At 42.9% G+C, this 18,060-nt stretch overlaps 1 protein-coding gene across 3 annotated transcripts in view; it reads right to left on the minus strand.

The window, feature by feature from the left end:
* The window catches only part of MBNL3 (muscleblind like splicing regulator 3), an 89,025-nt gene that overhangs the window by 25,601 nt on the left and 45,364 nt on the right, over window positions 1-18,060 (minus strand). For all 3 annotated transcript variants that reach the window (XM_044682480.1, XM_044682479.1, XM_044682478.1), the window contains exon 2: window positions 11,661-11,825. In XM_044682480.1, the coding sequence (XP_044538415.1) occupies window positions 11,661-11,825 (165 nt within the window). The remainder of the gene's footprint in view (window positions 1-11,660; window positions 11,826-18,060) is intronic.

Here is an 18,060-nt window from a genome sequence, read left to right on the forward strand (position 1 = left end):
GCTAAACAAACCATTTATGAAGTTATTATTCAAATGACAAAAGGCTTATTTCTATCATAAAGATTCCCTAAAGAAGTCCTCAAAATACTAACTGGTTTAGTGCTTTCATTGTTTAGCAATCACTGCCTACTCCTCTGTGGTGGTTGGGGTCCTACACAATTTAATCCAATAAGCATTTAAAGGCAAAAAAATATGGTGAAGTCCCTGCCCTCAAAGACCTTACATTTTGCTAGAGGATAAAACAGTTATTGACAATAAGGTAATGTAAAATAAATTTAAAGCAATTTGAAGGAAGGATTGGGAAAGAGTTTGGTAGGTGGTGGCATCTGAGATGAGTCTTAAAGGGAACAAGGGATTCCAAGAGGTGGAGGTGACGAAGGTAATAGGGCACTGGGCCTGGAGTCAGAAAGATTAGAGTTCTAATCTGGCCTTAGACATTTACTAGCTATAAATCCCTGGGCCCTGAATCTCTGTCTATCGTCGTTTTCTCAATTATAAAATTGGGATAATAACAGCACTTACCTCCCAGGGGTATTATGAGGATCAAATGAGATATTTGTAAAACATTTAGCACCTGGTCTGGCACCTATCAGGTAGTTTAAAATGCTTGTTCCCTTCCCCTTTCTTTTTCAGGTTTTGGAGATAGTCTATGCAAAAGTACGGAGGTGATAGAAATGTCCCATATGGCTACAGGAATGGAAGAGGTGAATCAGTCTGGAAAGATAAGTTACAGTCAGGTTGTGAAGGGCTCTAACTGTCAAATGGAGTAAGAGATAGCATTTTATCCTATAGTCAGCTGGAAGCCACTGAAGCTTCTTGAATAGCAGAGTGGCATGGTTAGATCTGTGCTCAAGAAATGTCTATTTGGCAGTTATATAGATAGACAATGAATTGAAAACAAAGCAAGAGTGGAAGCAGGGAGCCAAATGAGGAGGTTACTGAAATAGAGTCTGGAGAAGAAGTGATGAAAGACAGAACTGAGCTGGCAGCTTTGTAAGAGAAGAAATGCCATTAGGGTGAGTCAGCAAGACTTGGTGAATGATTAGATATTGGGGATGAGGAAGAGGCAAGAGCTGAGGATAACTCCTAGATTGCAAACCTAGGGGACTAGATGGATGAACTAGGGAATTTTTGATGGCTATAGGATGTCTCGGTGGAGTTGTCCAATAGGCATTCAGTAATGTAGGATTGGAACTCAGAAGAGATGAGGCCTTGATATCGACTGCATAGAGAGGCGAATTAAACCTAAGGGAGCTGATGAGATCACTAAAGGAGACTGAGTCTTGATCAGGTAAGTAGGAAGAGAACCTAGAAAGTACAGTGCTATGACAACCTATAGAGTAGGAATAATGCCCTCTAAAGTCCTCTTCTAGCTCTAAATCTTTGATTCTATAAATATGCTCCTATAGACCTGTCCTTCCCTTCCCTATTAACTCATATAAGTCTCCTTTATCCCCAACTCAAAGAAATGAGGTATTGCCATATTTGCTAACATATACAGACTTTGCCTTCTTATTTCCATGATCCCTAGAAATGTTTTTTGAAAAGTGGGTATTGGAAGTAAGAGATGGATTGCTGGATGCTAGGAGTGTGAGGTTCCTTCTAATTCTAAATCTATACTCCTACAATTATGTCAGGTAAGAAGAAAACACAAATCCATAACAGGTTGGAAATGGCAAATGAGATGGGAGAAGTTGCTGAATTTTGTTGGATAGCAAGAGTGGAATATTTCAGTAACCCAAAGTCAGATCAACAGGATACCTCTTTGAGACTTGGTGGAAATAAGGCCAGGCCAAATACTATTTTTTCCAGGACTATTAGTTCTTGAATACACAGGGAGAGGAAATTGAATGGCCTTGTTCCCAAAGAATGAAAAATAATTGTTATAGAAAATATTTAAGTGTGACCCACTATGGAATGGTCATCACTATACTATTAGGTCCCATATTCTTGTGGAAGAGGAAAAAAAACTATCCTATAGTTACTCACTTTTGAGAAGGGAAACATAACAAACTGTGGGTGTTGGGTAAAAACTGGAAGAGCTAAAAAAAAAAGGAAATAAGCCACAGGAAGCCTGGAGACCATTTATAAACATCTTATCGGAAGCCCAGGATGAATGTGGGCTAAGGATCAAAAATATCAGGTACCCTGGGAGGGGGTAGTGGTGGAATGATCATACATGGCAAGCTGGCTAAGGCCATGGTGGCCACCACAGGGAGGAGGTACCTTTCACAAATAAAGAACAGGTTGGCTCAAAAATGAAAGCTCAGGTGTAAACTATAAATTAGGAGATAACTTATGAGAGACTGCAAAGGTAAAAGCTTTCTTGAACCAAAGGGCAAGGTGTGACTAAATTTTTTAAAATTTAGTTTCAGCAAAAGTAGGAATAATATTGGAGCCATAACAAGAAATGTTTGCAACTGGGGCAAGTGATGAGACAGGTACCTTCAGTTTGGGTCAACAGGATGTTTGCAGGTGATGTGGGGCATTGGCCTGTGTTAGGGAATACAGAAACCTAGGGATACTGGTATGAGGCTGCTATTAAGGAGGCTTCTGTGGGATGGGAGGGAAAAGGCAGGGTGAGAAAGGATCTTAAACCAGCACACCAAAGGCCTGCAGATGCTGTCCGCACCCTCTAAATTTTGTGCTCTGGGGACAGCTCTGGCCACCCCACCCAAATTGTGGGCCTGTCTCTAATTAGAGATTCCATGGGAACTTGGGGATCATGAGAAAAAAGGTCAACTTGTAGTTGAAAAGGAAGAAAAAATGGAGAGGAACAATATTAATTTTCCTCCTTGGTCTTTCCTGAGGGAGATATTAGACAAATAAAATCCTGACAAATATACTGGATGGTCTACAACTAATGGAAAAAATGGATGTAGCAAAATCACCAGGACCAGGACCAGATGGAACTCCACCCAACATTTCCAAGGAGCTCAAGATGGAAATTGTTGGCCAAAGGGTATAATGCTACAAATGGCTACCATGTCTTTAGAACTGGTGAACTGCCAGTGTAACTTGAATTTAGAGGAGCGCCTGGGAGTGCTTGCTTAGGAAGGTTCAGAGTAATTCATGACTGAGAGAGCCATAATGGGTTATGGAGGGAGAATAGGGATGTTTGAAATATATTTGTAAACAATAAAAGTGATAGACTAGGGGAGAAGGAAGGCAAGGAGCACTGAACGTGCTGCTCAGTATTCCTATCAGAGCAGAAAATCCTGAAATGCATGAACTTCAGTGCAGAAAGATATGATATTGCCTTTCATATGGGAAAATAATACTTACTCGACCAGCATGGCATGTGTTTTGAGTAATTTTCCCTAGAGTTGTGATAGGTTTTTATTTCTACTAAAATTCTTTACCTCCGTGCCTCAAGGCATGGAGATGACCCAAGGATCTCAAGGGCAATGGCAGTGAAGAATGGTCTATGGCAGGTCCCACCCAACTGAAAACTATTGCCAATAATTCAAAGTCACCTGGGAAGAAGTCTCCAAAGGTATGCCCCAAGGATCTGGACTTGCTCTTGTGCTGTTTAACATTTTTATTCATGACTTGGATAAAAGCATAGGTGATGTGCTCATCAGATTTGCAGATGACACATAGATGAGAATAATACCTAACATATTGGAGAAAGAGAATGCAAAAAAAGATCTTGATGGATGACAGCATTGTGTTGAGTCCAAGAAGATGGAATTCACAATGGATCAATGTAAAGTTTTACACTAGGGTTCAAAAAATCAACTTCCTAAGCACAAAATGGGTGAATTTATAGTTAGACTAAAGTTTGTCACAAAAAGAAGAACTGGAGTTTGAGTGAACTGTTAGCTCAATATAAGTTAGCCAGGTGATTAGACAGCCAAAAAATAAATGCTAATGTGATTTGGGGCGACATAAGACAGGTATCATCACCTCCAGGAAAGAGTGACATTGATGAGTTGGAGTGTATCTAGAGGACCACCACGGCCTTGATTCCCTGCCACATAAGGATCAGCTGAAGGACCTGGGGAGGATTAGGATAGCTATCCTAAGTATCTGAAGGGCTGTCATGTAGGAGAGGGATTAGGCTTGTTCTGTTTGACCCCCAAAGGCAAAACTGGGAGCAATGGGGGAAGTTGCAAAGAAGTACAACTAAGCCTGACATCAGGAAAAACTGAGGTGGGTGATGAATTTTTTGGCCATAGCAGGTCTTGAACATTTGTCAACTAAGGTCTGTGGAAGGTGTGATCTGCAGTAAGGGAGGACATTATTCACACTGATGAAACTACAGATCCTGGAAGTCTTGCTGAGGAAGGGTTGACACTGAGCCATCCCCACTCCTTTCTGTTGTAATTATCTCCGCAACCAGCATGATCTGTTTGCCACCTTGCTGCCTGAAGTTAGGGGGTAGTATCTGTGGCCAAAGGGCAGTAAAGCTAACAAGCCCACATGGGCATTGAAACTTTGACTGTGGCTTCATTAATATTATGTTCTAACCAGCAACAAAGGAGAAGGGAATGAAGTGGGCTGAGAAGATATTATGTTTGATTCATCCCATGGGAGGGGATGGGTCAGAACTTTGAGATTAGTTACCACCATCAAAGGAGTTGGGGACTTGAAAGATATTCGTGTAAGTACAGTAGTCTCTGCTTGGCTTCCAAAGTTAAGCATTTTCACTGAACTTTGGAAGAAGCTGGGTGACGATTTCACAGTGTTTATTAATACAGTTGTGGGGTGGGAAGCAAGGCAACTGCTTTGTTATTTATTTTTATTTTAAATAAAAGGAACTTCCAGCTGTGTGACATGTGCAGCCCCTGCAAAGCTAAGGATCTAAGAGATCCTGTGTTTTTCTACAGAAGCACTAAGGCTTGTTGGATTCAACAGTTCAAATCAACAAACATTTCCAAAGCCGCTACTATGTGCAAGGTCTTCTGCTAGATGCTGCATGAATTAGGTCATGGTTAGGGAGATAGACAGGGATCTATCTATCTATCTATCTATCTATCTATCTATCTATCTATCTATCTATCTCCTAGATAGCCAGGTAGAAGGTAGAAACTCAACCAGATCAGATAGGATTTTTTGGAAAAAGTAGCAAAACCCATTTCCTGAAGAATATGAAATTTTGTTCAGGAAGAGCTGTTCCCAGGACAGGACATTCTATCGCCAGTCTCCATGACTTTGCACATGCTCTCCCCCTGCCTGAAATGTACTCTCTTCCTCACCTCCGCCTCACAGAATTCTTAGCTTCCTTCAAAGCTTAGCTCAAGTGCCACCTCCCACAAGGGTCTATCCTGAAGCCCTGCACTCCTACAGCACCTTTACCTCAGAAATTACTAAACAGATTATGCATGTGTATTATATTTCTATTACTAAATATGTGTATAGTTGATATTTAATTTTCATGTACATGTCTCTTCCATCAATAGAATATGGGTTCGTTAAAGCCAGGAATCGCTTGTCCCGTTACTATTTAGCATAGGGTCTGGCACACTGTAGGTGTTGAATGAATAGAAAAAGAGGTCACTGTGTTTAGAGTTAGAGAATCTAGGTTTGATTCCTGGGTCTGCTGCTTGCTAACTGTGGGATATGGGGCAAGTCGGGTGACATCTCTGGGCCTCAGTTTTCTCCTCTGTAAAAATTAGGAGGCTGTATAACTTCTATTGGGTGATTTGGTTCGTCTTTGGTTAATGGAGACTTTCCAATAATAGAACATTCAACCCGAAGGATCCTTAAATAATGTGAAGAACTGGCATTTAGATAGTGGGGGGGGGGTTAGGTTTGCAAAGTACTCTATTCATTATCTCATTTGAGCCTCACAGCAACCCTGGGAGATAGGTATTACAGATATTCTTTAAGACCTTCTGTCTTAGTATCAATTCTGACAGAAGAGCCAAAAGGACTAGGCTATAGGAGTTAAGTGACTTGCCCAAGGTCTCACAGCCAGATTTGAACCCAGATTCTCCTGACTCCAGCCCTGATGCTCTTTCTACTGTGCTACTTGGCTTACTCCAGATATTCTTAACTTTGGTTCACAGAGGAAGAAACCAAGGCTCAGCTAGTTATATGTTATAACTTGGCCAAGGCCACACAGCTAGAAATGGACCTTCGACCCAGGTTTTCCTTTTAGCCAGCATCCTCTCTATTATGCTCCATTATCTTGTAGAAGCAAAGCAGTACCATCCTCTCAATTTCAGACTTTGAAATTCTCAACATTAACTACCACCTCCAATCCTCAGCCAGGGAGCTAACTATCACTGCAGTGCTTACATTCCCTAAGTAGATAACCCAAGAACCACAATGCTCATATGGCCTAACCAGCAATACCGCTTGGTTATCTCCCTGGAAAATGAGAGTGTTGCCTTACCCGAGATCATGATAGGAGCAAGCTTGTAAGAGTGAAATGAATTGATTGACATAAGCCAGAGACAGTGTGGTACAGTAGAGCAAAGCTTGGCTTGAGATCCAGGAGCGCTGGATTCTAGTCTGATCTCTGCCTCAAGATAGCTATGTGACCTTGAGCAAGTCATTGTTCATCTCTGGGCCTGAATTTTGTTTTCTGTAAATTGAAGAGATTGGACCTGATCTTTTTGTTTGCTTTTTGTCATGGTGCAATTGCTTGCAAGAACTCCATTTAGTAGAGACCAAAGGGGGGAAAGTTTTCTGCTATAAGCAATCTGTAATATCTAACATCTAGGATAAAGACAGGGAATGATTATTTGGTTTCCAATTAAGTGATAACTGAAACAAAGTCTGGTGCCATGTTCATGTGCTTGATTCAGATCCTAGGATCACGAATCTAAAACAAGATCTCATTTTACAGAAGAGGAAACTAAGGCCCAAGGAAGAAAAAATGACTTGTCCAACGTTATATCCAGATAGTCTAGGGCAGAGGCAGGATTTGAACCCAGGTCCTCCCAGTTTAAACCTAAGGTTCTTTCTCCTATTCTCTATTTCATACAGATATAGTGCTTATAAGATTTTCTTTAATTTAAGGGGGAAAAGCAGATTTTTTAAAAATCCAAAGGCCTAAAAATAGCTATATTGTTCCCAACTCTCACACCCCACCCACTAGATTTCCGGTTTCATTGTCCCCTGTAGTCCTGAAGGGCTGCTTTGCCTTCTTGGCTCATCTTGAAAAAAGCCCAAATAAATTTTGAGCCTGGTTTTTAAAGAATCCATTGGGGAAAACAAGATGAAAAGGAGGGGAAAAAAAGAGCTAAAGAAAGGGTCCCAGCCTCTGTCCCGATGACTCAGACCCAGATGAAGTCTGCGAGTCAAGTGGAGTCAGTGATTTTAACTTCTTGAATTGGGGATTCCACAACTTGGCTTCCAGAATATGGCCTGGGAAGAGCACCACGCAGAATCCTTGAGCTGGCACAACCCAGGGTAAACCCAAATATCCTGGTCAGCAAAAATTTTCCTTAAGGCCCTAGCTACTGATACTCTTCTGGGTTCGGTTCATTCACGCAGTAGAAACTGAATCTCTGAATCAACAGCAGCCCAGAGGGAAATCAAAAGAATTCCCTATAAGGACAGGTATAGGCCATGCTAGATTTCTAAATCCAAAAATCTTTTTTTTTAAACAGCCCTATAACACATCCCCAGAGGGACCACACCCAAAAGTAAGAGTTCCTACTTCTAAACCCTCTAAATTGTGAAACCCAAGCTTATAGAAGCCTGCCTGAGTCCTCTGGAGGAGTGACACAGTATGTGCACTGCTGACCTACTTGGGCTCTTGGAGCTGCCATGATACTTCTCATGGTGCTTAGTCAGTGGAACAGAACTGGACTCTCAAACTCCAAAGCCTTTGGGTGACCGGTCTGAGAAGCTGTCTCCCTCAAACTGAGAACCACGTCCTTTTGTCTCATTTAAGCCAGGGGAACAAAAGGCACCAGAATTGGAGGTTTATGTCAGCAAATGCCATTTCACACCAGGTATATGCAGGGAATTGACTTGCGTACTGCAGCACTGGGACCGAGTAGGTGGGATACTATTGTTCAGTCACATTGGACTGCGTTTCTTTTGAAGCCACTGCTCCAATTAAGCTGACATTCCCTTTACCAAGGGACTCATTTCTGGCAAATTGAATTGAACTTTGCAAAAATCTCTGAGTATCAAGCACCTCAGGGTTTGATTGGGGATCCGCAGTAACAAGAAATTAATCACTAATCAGTTTACCATGTCATGACAGCTTCCATTAAAGCAGCAGCAAGGTGGAGAAGTCATTCTCAATGATTCTCTAGGATCATATGGAGCGTGGAATGTGTGCTGGGCAATCCAATATGCGGGGCTTTCCCTGAGTTACTCCCTTTCAGCTTCAATCCCCTCCCCCAGTCCAAATGCTGATGACGGAAATGGGGGGTGAACTGGGAGGTTGAAAAGCTTTGTGGATCAACATCTTCCTCCTACCCCTCTTGGACCTCACGGATTGTACAAAATGTTTTCATATACGCTTCCTTTTGGAGCTTGGCAATAGCTCTGTGTGGTAGGTAGCACAAATATTGTGATTATGATTAGTAAGAATGGGTAGCTTAGTTCAGTAGAAGGAGTCCTGAATTTGAAATCAGCAAATGGGTTCAAATCCCAGCTCTGACACACTCTGTGTGACTTTGCATAAGTTGCTTACCCTCTCTGGGCCCCAGTTTCCTCATCTGTAAAAGGAGGGGGCTAGACAAGATCACAGTAGCTGTTTTGCAAAGTGCTTTATGCACATTATTTCATTTCATGCTCACCTCGACCTATGAGGGAAATTTGATTATTATCTCCATTTAACAGATGAGCAGCTGAAGTCTCAGAGGGAGTAAATGATTTGCCTAGGCTCCGTAATCTGCTAAGCGGCAGAGGTAAAATTTGAACCGAGCTCTTCCTGATTGCAAGGCCAATATTTTATCTACTCCCCCATGCTAAGCTTGCTTGTAGCTCCAAATCTCTAACCCTCTAATTCCCATTTTAACAGATAAGGGATGTCAGGCTCAAAGATGTGGTATGACCTAAGGTCAAATAGCATAGGCCACAAAGCTAGAAGAAGTAGAGCAGGGATGTAAACCAGGAACTCCCAAATTCCCAAATCAGAACTCTGCTCACTATGTCATAGCTGCCTCATCTGGCAGGAGCTGGAGCCCCAAGGATTGAATCTTTTCTGTTATCAATTTTCATATGGGACTCTGGGACCTTCTACTTTTCTGCAACACATCCCACAAGTAGCCATCCAGCCTTTGCCTGGCAGGGAGAAGCTGCCACCTCACAAGGCAACCCAATCCACTTTGGGCCCGCTTACTCATGTTTAGGGAGAGTTTCCTTCCAGGGAGCTGAAATCTCCTCTGTAATTTCTACTGATTGCTCTTCAGTTTGCCCTCTAGGGCCAAGGAGAATAAGGCTAATCTGTCTTTTTCATGACAAACCTTCAGCCCTTCCCAATTGCTCTCATGTTCCCCTTGGTCTTTTCTCCTTCAGAATAAACATTTTCAGTTCCTTAAAGTGATCATTGTGTGGCATAATCTCAAGGCCTTAGCCTGGTCATTCTCCTCTGGATGCTCTCCAGCTTATCAATGCCTTTCTTGAAACGAGGTACCCAGAAGCGAGCACAGTGCTCCAGTTATTAAACCTCCGTTAAACCAGGGGAAGAGTCAAGCAGGAGCAGTACTTTCTTAGTCTCAGATACTATGTCTCTTCCTAAGATGCAAAAAGATTTGCTCACTGCTTTTTTGACCTGTTTGACCCTTGGTGAACTCAGAGTACAAACAAGAGTACAAACATCTATTTGGGTTCTTATGAAGTTGATTTTTTGAACCCAAGCGTAACACTTGATGTTTTTCCATCTTATGAGTTGGGTCCCAGTTTTTCTAGCCTGGCAAGATTTTTTTCCATTCTGTGACTCTCCTTCAGTGTGCAATCTCTCTCTCTCTCTCTCTCTCTCTCTCTCTCTCTCTCTCTCTCTCTCAGTTTTATGCCATCTGTAAATTTCGTAAATATGCTGTATATCCCTTTAGCCAAGTCACTGATTACTAAAAAAAGGCTTAAACAGCATAGCACCTGACAGGTAAGTGAACATCCCCTACTTCTTGTCCTTAGAGGGTACTGTCTGCTTGAGAACTTTTCAGGTAAGACTACTGAAGTGGGTGAGACCAAAGAAGCATTAGTCTTGGCCTCACTTTTCTTTATCTATAAAATAAGGGAAGAATGACTTAAACAAACATCTGAGATAGGGGCTCAAAGGTCAGAGAAATTACTGCCTCCAGTTCCTTTGGAACTCACCACCATGTATGGGTCTCACTTTTCAATGAGATCGTCATGGAGATAATGCTGAAACCAGGAGGAGGAGGGTTAGGAAAGCACGAATGCATCTTCCAGCCCTCACATTCTCCAGGTTCTAAGAGGCTCCAGATTATATGGGCCTCACCAGATTTATCCTGCCACTAGCTTAAAGGAAGTTGGGCAGCTGGAATTGGAATGAGACACCTCTAAGCTAAACTGGAGACATGGGAGAAGTGTGGTTGAGGGTGGAGGGAAGCAGTCCTCAGCCCTCCCTGGAAGGTCTAAAAACATGCGGCAGCATTATTGTTTCAAGGCACAAAAACCTGGTGAGTTCTCAACAGTCTTTTTCTTAAGTCTCATGCACTTGGGAAAATTGAACAGTTATAGGACAATTATTTTTTATGGAAAGTGTCTCTATGAACTCTCTAGCTCATTGCAATGTTGAACTTGAGCCTTGTGAATTTCTGCAAAAAAGAATCTCTGCTTGGGATCTATAACACTTTGAAGGTGTCACGAAATTTGCTCTAACAGTTTTGAATGGGTCTCAAGAGCCCACCTCTGGGAAGTCCGGGAGAGAAGAGCAAGCACTGGGTTAGAGGTCAGCTCTGGGCTGGGCTTGACACATTAAGGATTCTGGCAAATTTCACTCCTGGTGAAATGGAGAGGTTGGAGAACAGTTCTGTGTGTCTCCACAGCCATTCTTCATGTGAAAACCTCTGGATCAAGTGAAATCACGTGAAGAAAGTGCTTTATGAACCGTAAGTTACTAAATCAACTGCAACAATTATTAAAGGTGCTCTAGTTCCCAGAGATCCCCACCTTCTTTTGACCTTCTAAATCATTTCTTAGCCTTTTTGCGTGTGTCATGAACCCCTCAGACTGCGATTCTCCCTTTGGCTATCTATGATGGCGACTCCGTCTCAGAATAATAGTTTCAAATGCATGAAATCAGCTACATAGACGTGCTAAGGAAGCCTCCTGAAATCTGCCTGTGGACCCTTTGGGTACTGGGGATCCCAGGCTAAGAACTCCCGTCCTAAAACATTTGGAGTCTCTACCATCCACTCGCCTCCACAAAGCCCACCATTTGATGCCTCATGGTGGCCCGGGGTTCTTATAGTTTGTGCCAGGCAAACCAAGTTATGACTGGCCTCACCAAGTGGGATGGGCTTGGTGACAGACTCTGCATCTGTTCTCCAAAGACCCACCTGCATAAAGATGAAGAGGCATGTATACACGTACATACACATACACACATCTATATGTAAATTAATTCATACACAGAGTATCAATCATATATGTTTCCAGATAAGGAGGATGGTGTTGCATCACAGGGGCAAGCAAGACATTCTAGTTTTGTTATCTGTGGGGTTTTTGAAACCACTAAGAGCACTGCCAAATTTCACAGAGATGTTTTTGTGACTTACAATTGGTTGGAGTTGAGCGCCTGGGAGCATGAACTGCATCTGCTGTGCAAACATGGCAGCAGCGGTCTTTTGCTGGATCAGGTTGTTACGTCCGTTGATTTCAAGCTGGGTCTTAAGGTGGGGAGGAGGATGAAGATACTTGCAGTTCTCTCGGGTGCAGCGGCCCTGAAAGCAAAAAGATGACATGTGTAGACACCCTCATTTTGGATTTGGGGGCAAGTGGTTTATAGATACGAACCTGACACATAAAAAGAAATTGTAAGGAAAATCTTAAAGCTAGAATGTTCATTTAATGAGGTCCAATAAGGATTTGAATAATAATTACCCCATAGCTTTTGTCAGTCCAAAACATAAAACAGTTGTCTCAATTAAGTAAAACTCAACGGCTGAGGTTGTATATGCAATTAATCCAGAGAGACACGTGAATGTACCGTGTGTGCTAGTGCACAAATATACTTTAAAAAAAAAACCTTTACCCTTTTGTCTTAGAATCAATACTGGAATCCCAATATATACTAGAATTCCAAGATCATGGCAAGAACTGAGGCCTTCAAATATGCTTTGGCTCCAGTTCTCTTGATGTCAGAGGTAAAACTGGTAGATTTGACTTGAAGTGTTGGGCATTGATGTTTATATACAAAAGTATATTTGTGGGGACAGCTATGTGGCTTAGTGGATTGAGAGCCAGGCCAGGAGGTCCCGGGTTCAAATCTGACCTTAGACTCTTCTTAGTTGTATGATCCTGGGCAAGTCACTTAACCTCAACTGCCTTGCCCTTACCACTCTTCTGCCTTTGGGCAAGTCTCCTTTCCGAACTGAGATGCTATGACATAATGGAAGAATGAGTTTCATCCTTTAATATATTTCATAGGCTCACAAGATCATGAACAAGATCTGGAAAGGGCTTTAGAGACTGTCTAGTGCCCAACCCCCTTCAGTTGAGACGGAGCAAGGAAGGCCGTGACTTGCCCAAGTTCACATGGGTAGTGACAGAGGTGAAATCTGAACCCAGGACTAATCTAAATCTAGTTCTTTTTCCATCTTATTATGATTTTCATTTCATGGGGCGCCTGGGTGGCACAGTAGATAGTGCCCCAGGCCTGGAATCAGAGGTCTTGGGTTCAAATATGACCTCAGACACTTCCTGGCTGTCTGACCCCGTGCAAGTCACTTAATCCCATTTGCCTAGCTCTTGCCCTTCTGTCTTAAGAGTTGTTAGTAAGACAGAAAGTAAGGGTTACTCAAAAAAGTCTTGATTTCAAAACTCCCCCATTGAGGGGAGTTTTCCAGACAAAAGGACTCCTACTAAGACAGACCACTTTCAGAACAGCTTCTTCTGTATGAAAATATGTGCTTGTATGTAAGGGATCCAGGGCCCAAAGGCGACTATACTCCTGAAAAGTCACCATCTGACTTATTGGAGGAAACCAAACCTCATTTCAAATCCATCAGGAAAGCATAGGGTAGAAGCCTCTGGCAAAAGGATGTGGGGTAGAGTGTGTTAATTGATTAGTCTGGAACATCAGTATTTTCAATATACTGTGTTTGCTCAAAGCAGGGTACACCTGTGTTTGCCTTCTCCATCGTGTTGGCCCCAAATGTTGAGGCCCTTCACTCTAGACTTCCCAGGGGTCTGGACGCCAAGCCTGCCAAGCACAATGGGCACCTTGCCAAAATCCTGAGGCTGGGGCTCAGTCTGAATGATGAGATAGATGACTCCCAGTCAGGGTGTGGGGATGTTTGCTGTCTGTCACTGGACCTCAAGCTGTTTATCAAAAGCAAATATGAAGGTCTGTTTTGGGTTGCACTGAGGAGCACTACATGATCTAGTGCTTCGAGTCCTGGGAGAATATAAATACTTAAGCTCAACTCTGGTTCAAACTGGTTTACAGGTGTTTGTTTGGATTGCTTTCTTTTTTAAAAAAACGTGGGTTCCCTTTGTAGGGAAAGCTTTCCTACTGGGGTTTGCTTTAGGAATTAGGAACTAGTTCCTAATACTTACAAAGTCAAGTTCAGGTGTGCTGCTAAGGTCAGATCAGCACTTTACATACATTTTTTACATTGGAGCTTCACAATCTTGTTAAAACACCCATTTGACAGAGCAAGAAACTGAGCTCCATCTACTGTCCCATACTGTCTCTCAGTGATTCCTAGAGAACTGCCTACAATGCACAGAAAGAAGTTAAATGGAAGAAGGAGGTCTAAACAATAAGAACTGGTTTAATAAAGTGTTTTCAAGTTATCAAAGGGCTTTCCTTCCTCTGGCTCATTTGAGCGTCATAAGACCCTTTGGAGGTAGGTGCTATGGGTATTATTATCTTCCTCATTTTACAGATGAGGAAACTGAGGCTTAGAGAGGCTAAGCAACTTGCCCAGGGTCACAGAATTCCATCCATTAGGTCCTGCTGCCTACCTGTTGAATAACTGACAGAAACTGGAGACCGTATGGGTGATAGGAACCCTAGAGTTGAATCATAGCTCTTTGCAGCCTGGGATAAGTCACTTTCCTTTTCTAGGTCTCAGTCTCTTCCTCTGTAAAAAGGAGATGTCGGACTAGACAATCTCAAAGTTTGCTTCTAGTCCTACTTTTTTTTTAGACCCTTAACTTTGGTGTACTGTCTTATAGGTGGAAGAGTGGTAAGGGTGGGCAATGGGGGTCAAGTGACTTGGCCAGGGTCACACAGCCGGGAAGTGGCTGAGGCCGGGTTTGAACCCAGGACCTCCTGTCTCTAGGCCTGACTCTCACTCCACTGAGCTACCCAGCTGCCCCCTAGTCCTACCTTTGATGGTCTTAGATCAAGTGGCCACCCGGAAAGGGGTCCTGGTCAGATACCCCGCAGAGGAGGAGAGGAGGAGGCTCTTTGGACTCGAGTCTCTTCCCTGTCTTCCTGTAACCACCCTTCTTTTACCCCCAGCAGCTATAGAAGAAATATTCGTTATTTCCAACAAAGAGTCATTGGACATTTGAGCAGGAAGGGGATCAGTCCAACTCCATCTTACGGCTGAGCCAAGAGAGGAGCAAGAGACTTGCTCACAGCCAGGCAGTTAGCCAGGAGCAAAGCTGAGACTTGAACTCAGTACCAGCCTCAGGCTTATTTCCTGAGCCCTTCCTGTAGCCTTCTTGTGCTAACTCAGCATGTGATAGAGGAGACTGGCTGCCAAGGCCCAAAGCTGGGACTCTAAACTAGGTCTTTGCAGTCTCAGATGAGGGCCCACATTGCCTTGGAGAATGCACCTGCAGTGGGTTTGTCCTGTTAAATCATCTCCCTTAGCATGTCATCTGGTCATTATTTAAAGCATTAATAACATTTCACTAAGAACAAAGTCCATCCTTCCAAGATTTGTTTTATAACTCTCCATATAGTACAAAAGCAGCTGTAGCATCTGAGTATGAGGTTAAATATGAGATCATTTGGGCAGAGCTGGTTCTTTTGTTTTTATAAAACTGAGCATAGCTTCAAGCAGTGAGGGGAATTAAAGGGCAATCCATTGTTTTCCAGGGGGATTGCTCTTTGTTCCTCCCATAACTAGTTCTGAGACAACCGAAGAAACTGATGAAGCCAAGGAATAACTCCTTGCTTGGACAACCTGAGGTCTGAGCAACCTGGCCAGAAAGAACTTCTTACCAGGAGGGGCTACCTAATTGGTCTTCTTGCTTCTAGGCTCTCCTCTTTCCAAGTGTTCTTGGAAAAGCAAAATTAGCTTCCTAACTGACCATGCTCCTTTCCAGCTCAAGGAACTTCAACGGCTCCCCACTGCCTCAAAGATAAAATACAGACTCATTTGCTGGGCATTTAAAGCCATCACAATCTGGCTCTAACTCATCTCTACATATTCATTTCAGTGTTCCCATTCCGGCACTCTTCGTTCCAGCAAAACTAAACAATTTGTCTCCCACAAAATGAACGTTCAGACTTTTGCCTCAGTACCTTTATGGTCCCTCCTTCCTGAAATGCACTTCTTCCTCACCTCTGCCCCTTAAAGTCATTTGCTAGGTCTCCTAGAGAAACTATGAACTTCATCTAGGTTCCTCTACACAAGTGGTACTGGAGGCAGGAACCCGAGAGGGCAGAGGCATGCCTACTGAGTGCAAGGTATTTTGATTATGGTGGGAGAAGGAGCTGCAGAAAGAGATGAATATGACACAGTTACCACCACCAACAAGCCGATGGCGTGTAGTATGGGGAAGTAAAAGATGAATACAAAAAGCTATAACTTAGAATAATTGGAGCTGTATTAGGAACAAATGAGGCTAGAAGAAAGGACAAAACTCCTCCTAATATGGCATATGAGCAGACTAACCTCATTTCCTAGCCTGCTAGATCAGAGGAATTCGGTAAACATGGTCTCCTTAGATTTCAGCAAAGTATTTTGGACAAGATCTTTCATGGTATCCTGTCGCTCAGATAGAGCATTCTGAGCTAGACAGTAGTACATTTATGAGGACTTAGAAATGGCTGAATAAGAATAGTTACAAATGGCTCGATGCCAGCTTCGAAAAGGAGGTCTGTAGTGCAGTGGTTTAGGGATCTGTTTTCGGATCTGTGCTGTTCACTGTTTTCATCAGTGACTTGAATGAAGGCACTGTGGCATGCTTAGCAAATGTATAGAAGTCAAAAAGCTTGGAAGGGTAAGTGATGTTGGTTGGCAATGTAAGAATCTCAAAGGACTTCAACAGGCTACATTGGCCTAATCTAATAAGATGGCAAAAGGGACAAATGTAAAGTTCTACTTGGGTTCAGAAAATCAGCTTCTCCAAAGTTCCCGTGAAAAAATATGGAGGTCTTAGTGGACCATGAGCTCAATATGAGTGCAAATCAAAAAAGAAAATCATATTCTAGGCTGAATTGTAAATGGCACAATGTTGAGTATGAATGGAAGAATAGTTGTGCTATATTCTGCTCTGGTCTGGCCAGATCCCAAGTACTGAATTTCGTTCTGAAGACCAAATTTTAGGCAGGACGGAAACAAGTTGATGCATGTTCAGAAGAGAGTGGCCATGAGTGGGCTGGAAATTGATAGAGGGATGGTTAGTCCAAATAGGAGAAGACTTAGAGGGGTCTTCAAGTGTTTGAGGGGTTACTGGATGGAAGAGGTGTCAGACTTGTTTTTCTTGGCCCCAGAGAGCAGAACTAGGAGCAAAGGAGTGGATTTAGGCTGGATGTAAGAATTTGGGCACACAAAAGATGTGCAACAGTCTATAACCATCTGGCCCACAGAATTGGAAGGAATATCAATGAGGAAAAGTATGATCATAAATGCTGGCGGGCCAGGGAAAATAGAGAGCTTGTCTGGGTACCCCGCTGGTACTCACAAAAGGCCCCAAAGGCCTAAAGGCATGCCTATGGCAAGTTGGGTTGATCATCAGGATAAGATCCATGGGAGAACATGGAAAAGAAGTGGCAAAGATGAGAGGCTTGGATGAGTTGCAATCCTCACCAGGGAAAGGAAGAGAATGCTGTTCCATTGAAGTCCTGAAGCATTAACCCAACTGGAAGCCTGTTGCTAAGATTTTGGCAGATTAAGAGGAACAAACCTTGCTCAAATTCCCCAACTCTCCCCACAGCAGAACAGCATGGATGCTTGCAGATGTCAAACTTTAGTTGTTGTTTTTCTCTTCATGCCTGGCATGAGATGAAGGTATCTAGGGATCCTGGGAAAATGTGTGTGCTCAAACTACCCAAATCCACTTTGGAGTTTCAATGCTCATTTAGAGAAAGAAAGCCTGTGGACGGCTGGCTGTGGGTTTATCGCCCATGAATCTCCAACCTCCTGGAACCCTAATAAGTATGCATAATAAAGGCAAATTAAATTGGAAATGCATGCAAGGCCCACAGTTGCATGCATCATTGATGCCTCTGGAGTGTTCAGACTAATTGGAAAGTACCTCAGGATGTATAGGCAGCCCTCAGTTATCTGTTGGAAAGGGGCAAAGGATGCCAGAGAGCTTTTGAAACAGAGGGAAAATTTCTACCAGCAGGGAGCTGGTCTGGGATGCAAAGAGGCTCTGGGTAAGTCACAGCGTGGCACGGTGTGGAGAATACTGGACTTAAAGCTAGGAAGATCTGAGTTCAAATCTTGCCTCTGCTATTTTAACTAGCTGTGTTTCTAGGAGTCAGTCATCCAAGGCCTTGAAGCCTCAGTTTCCCACTCTGCAAAATGAGGATAATAATGACTGTGGCACTCATCTCCCAGGGTTGTTGTAAGATCTAAATAAGCGAATACTCTGTAGTTATGGCTAGAAACAGGGCTAGGGATTAGCCTGAGATTATGTTGGCTCCTCATTGAAGAAACTCTACAAATACAGGTTGGTACCTTTTCTTCAGTTTGAAGCCTTAAGAGAGTTAGGATATTATTACACTTACTATTCAGTAAGTCACACGTGGCTGAGATGTGACTC

This window comes from Gracilinanus agilis, chromosome X (genome assembly GCF_016433145.1).
Source record: "Gracilinanus agilis isolate LMUSP501 chromosome X, AgileGrace, whole genome shotgun sequence".
Taxonomy (NCBI): domain Eukaryota; kingdom Metazoa; phylum Chordata; class Mammalia; order Didelphimorphia; family Didelphidae; genus Gracilinanus; species Gracilinanus agilis.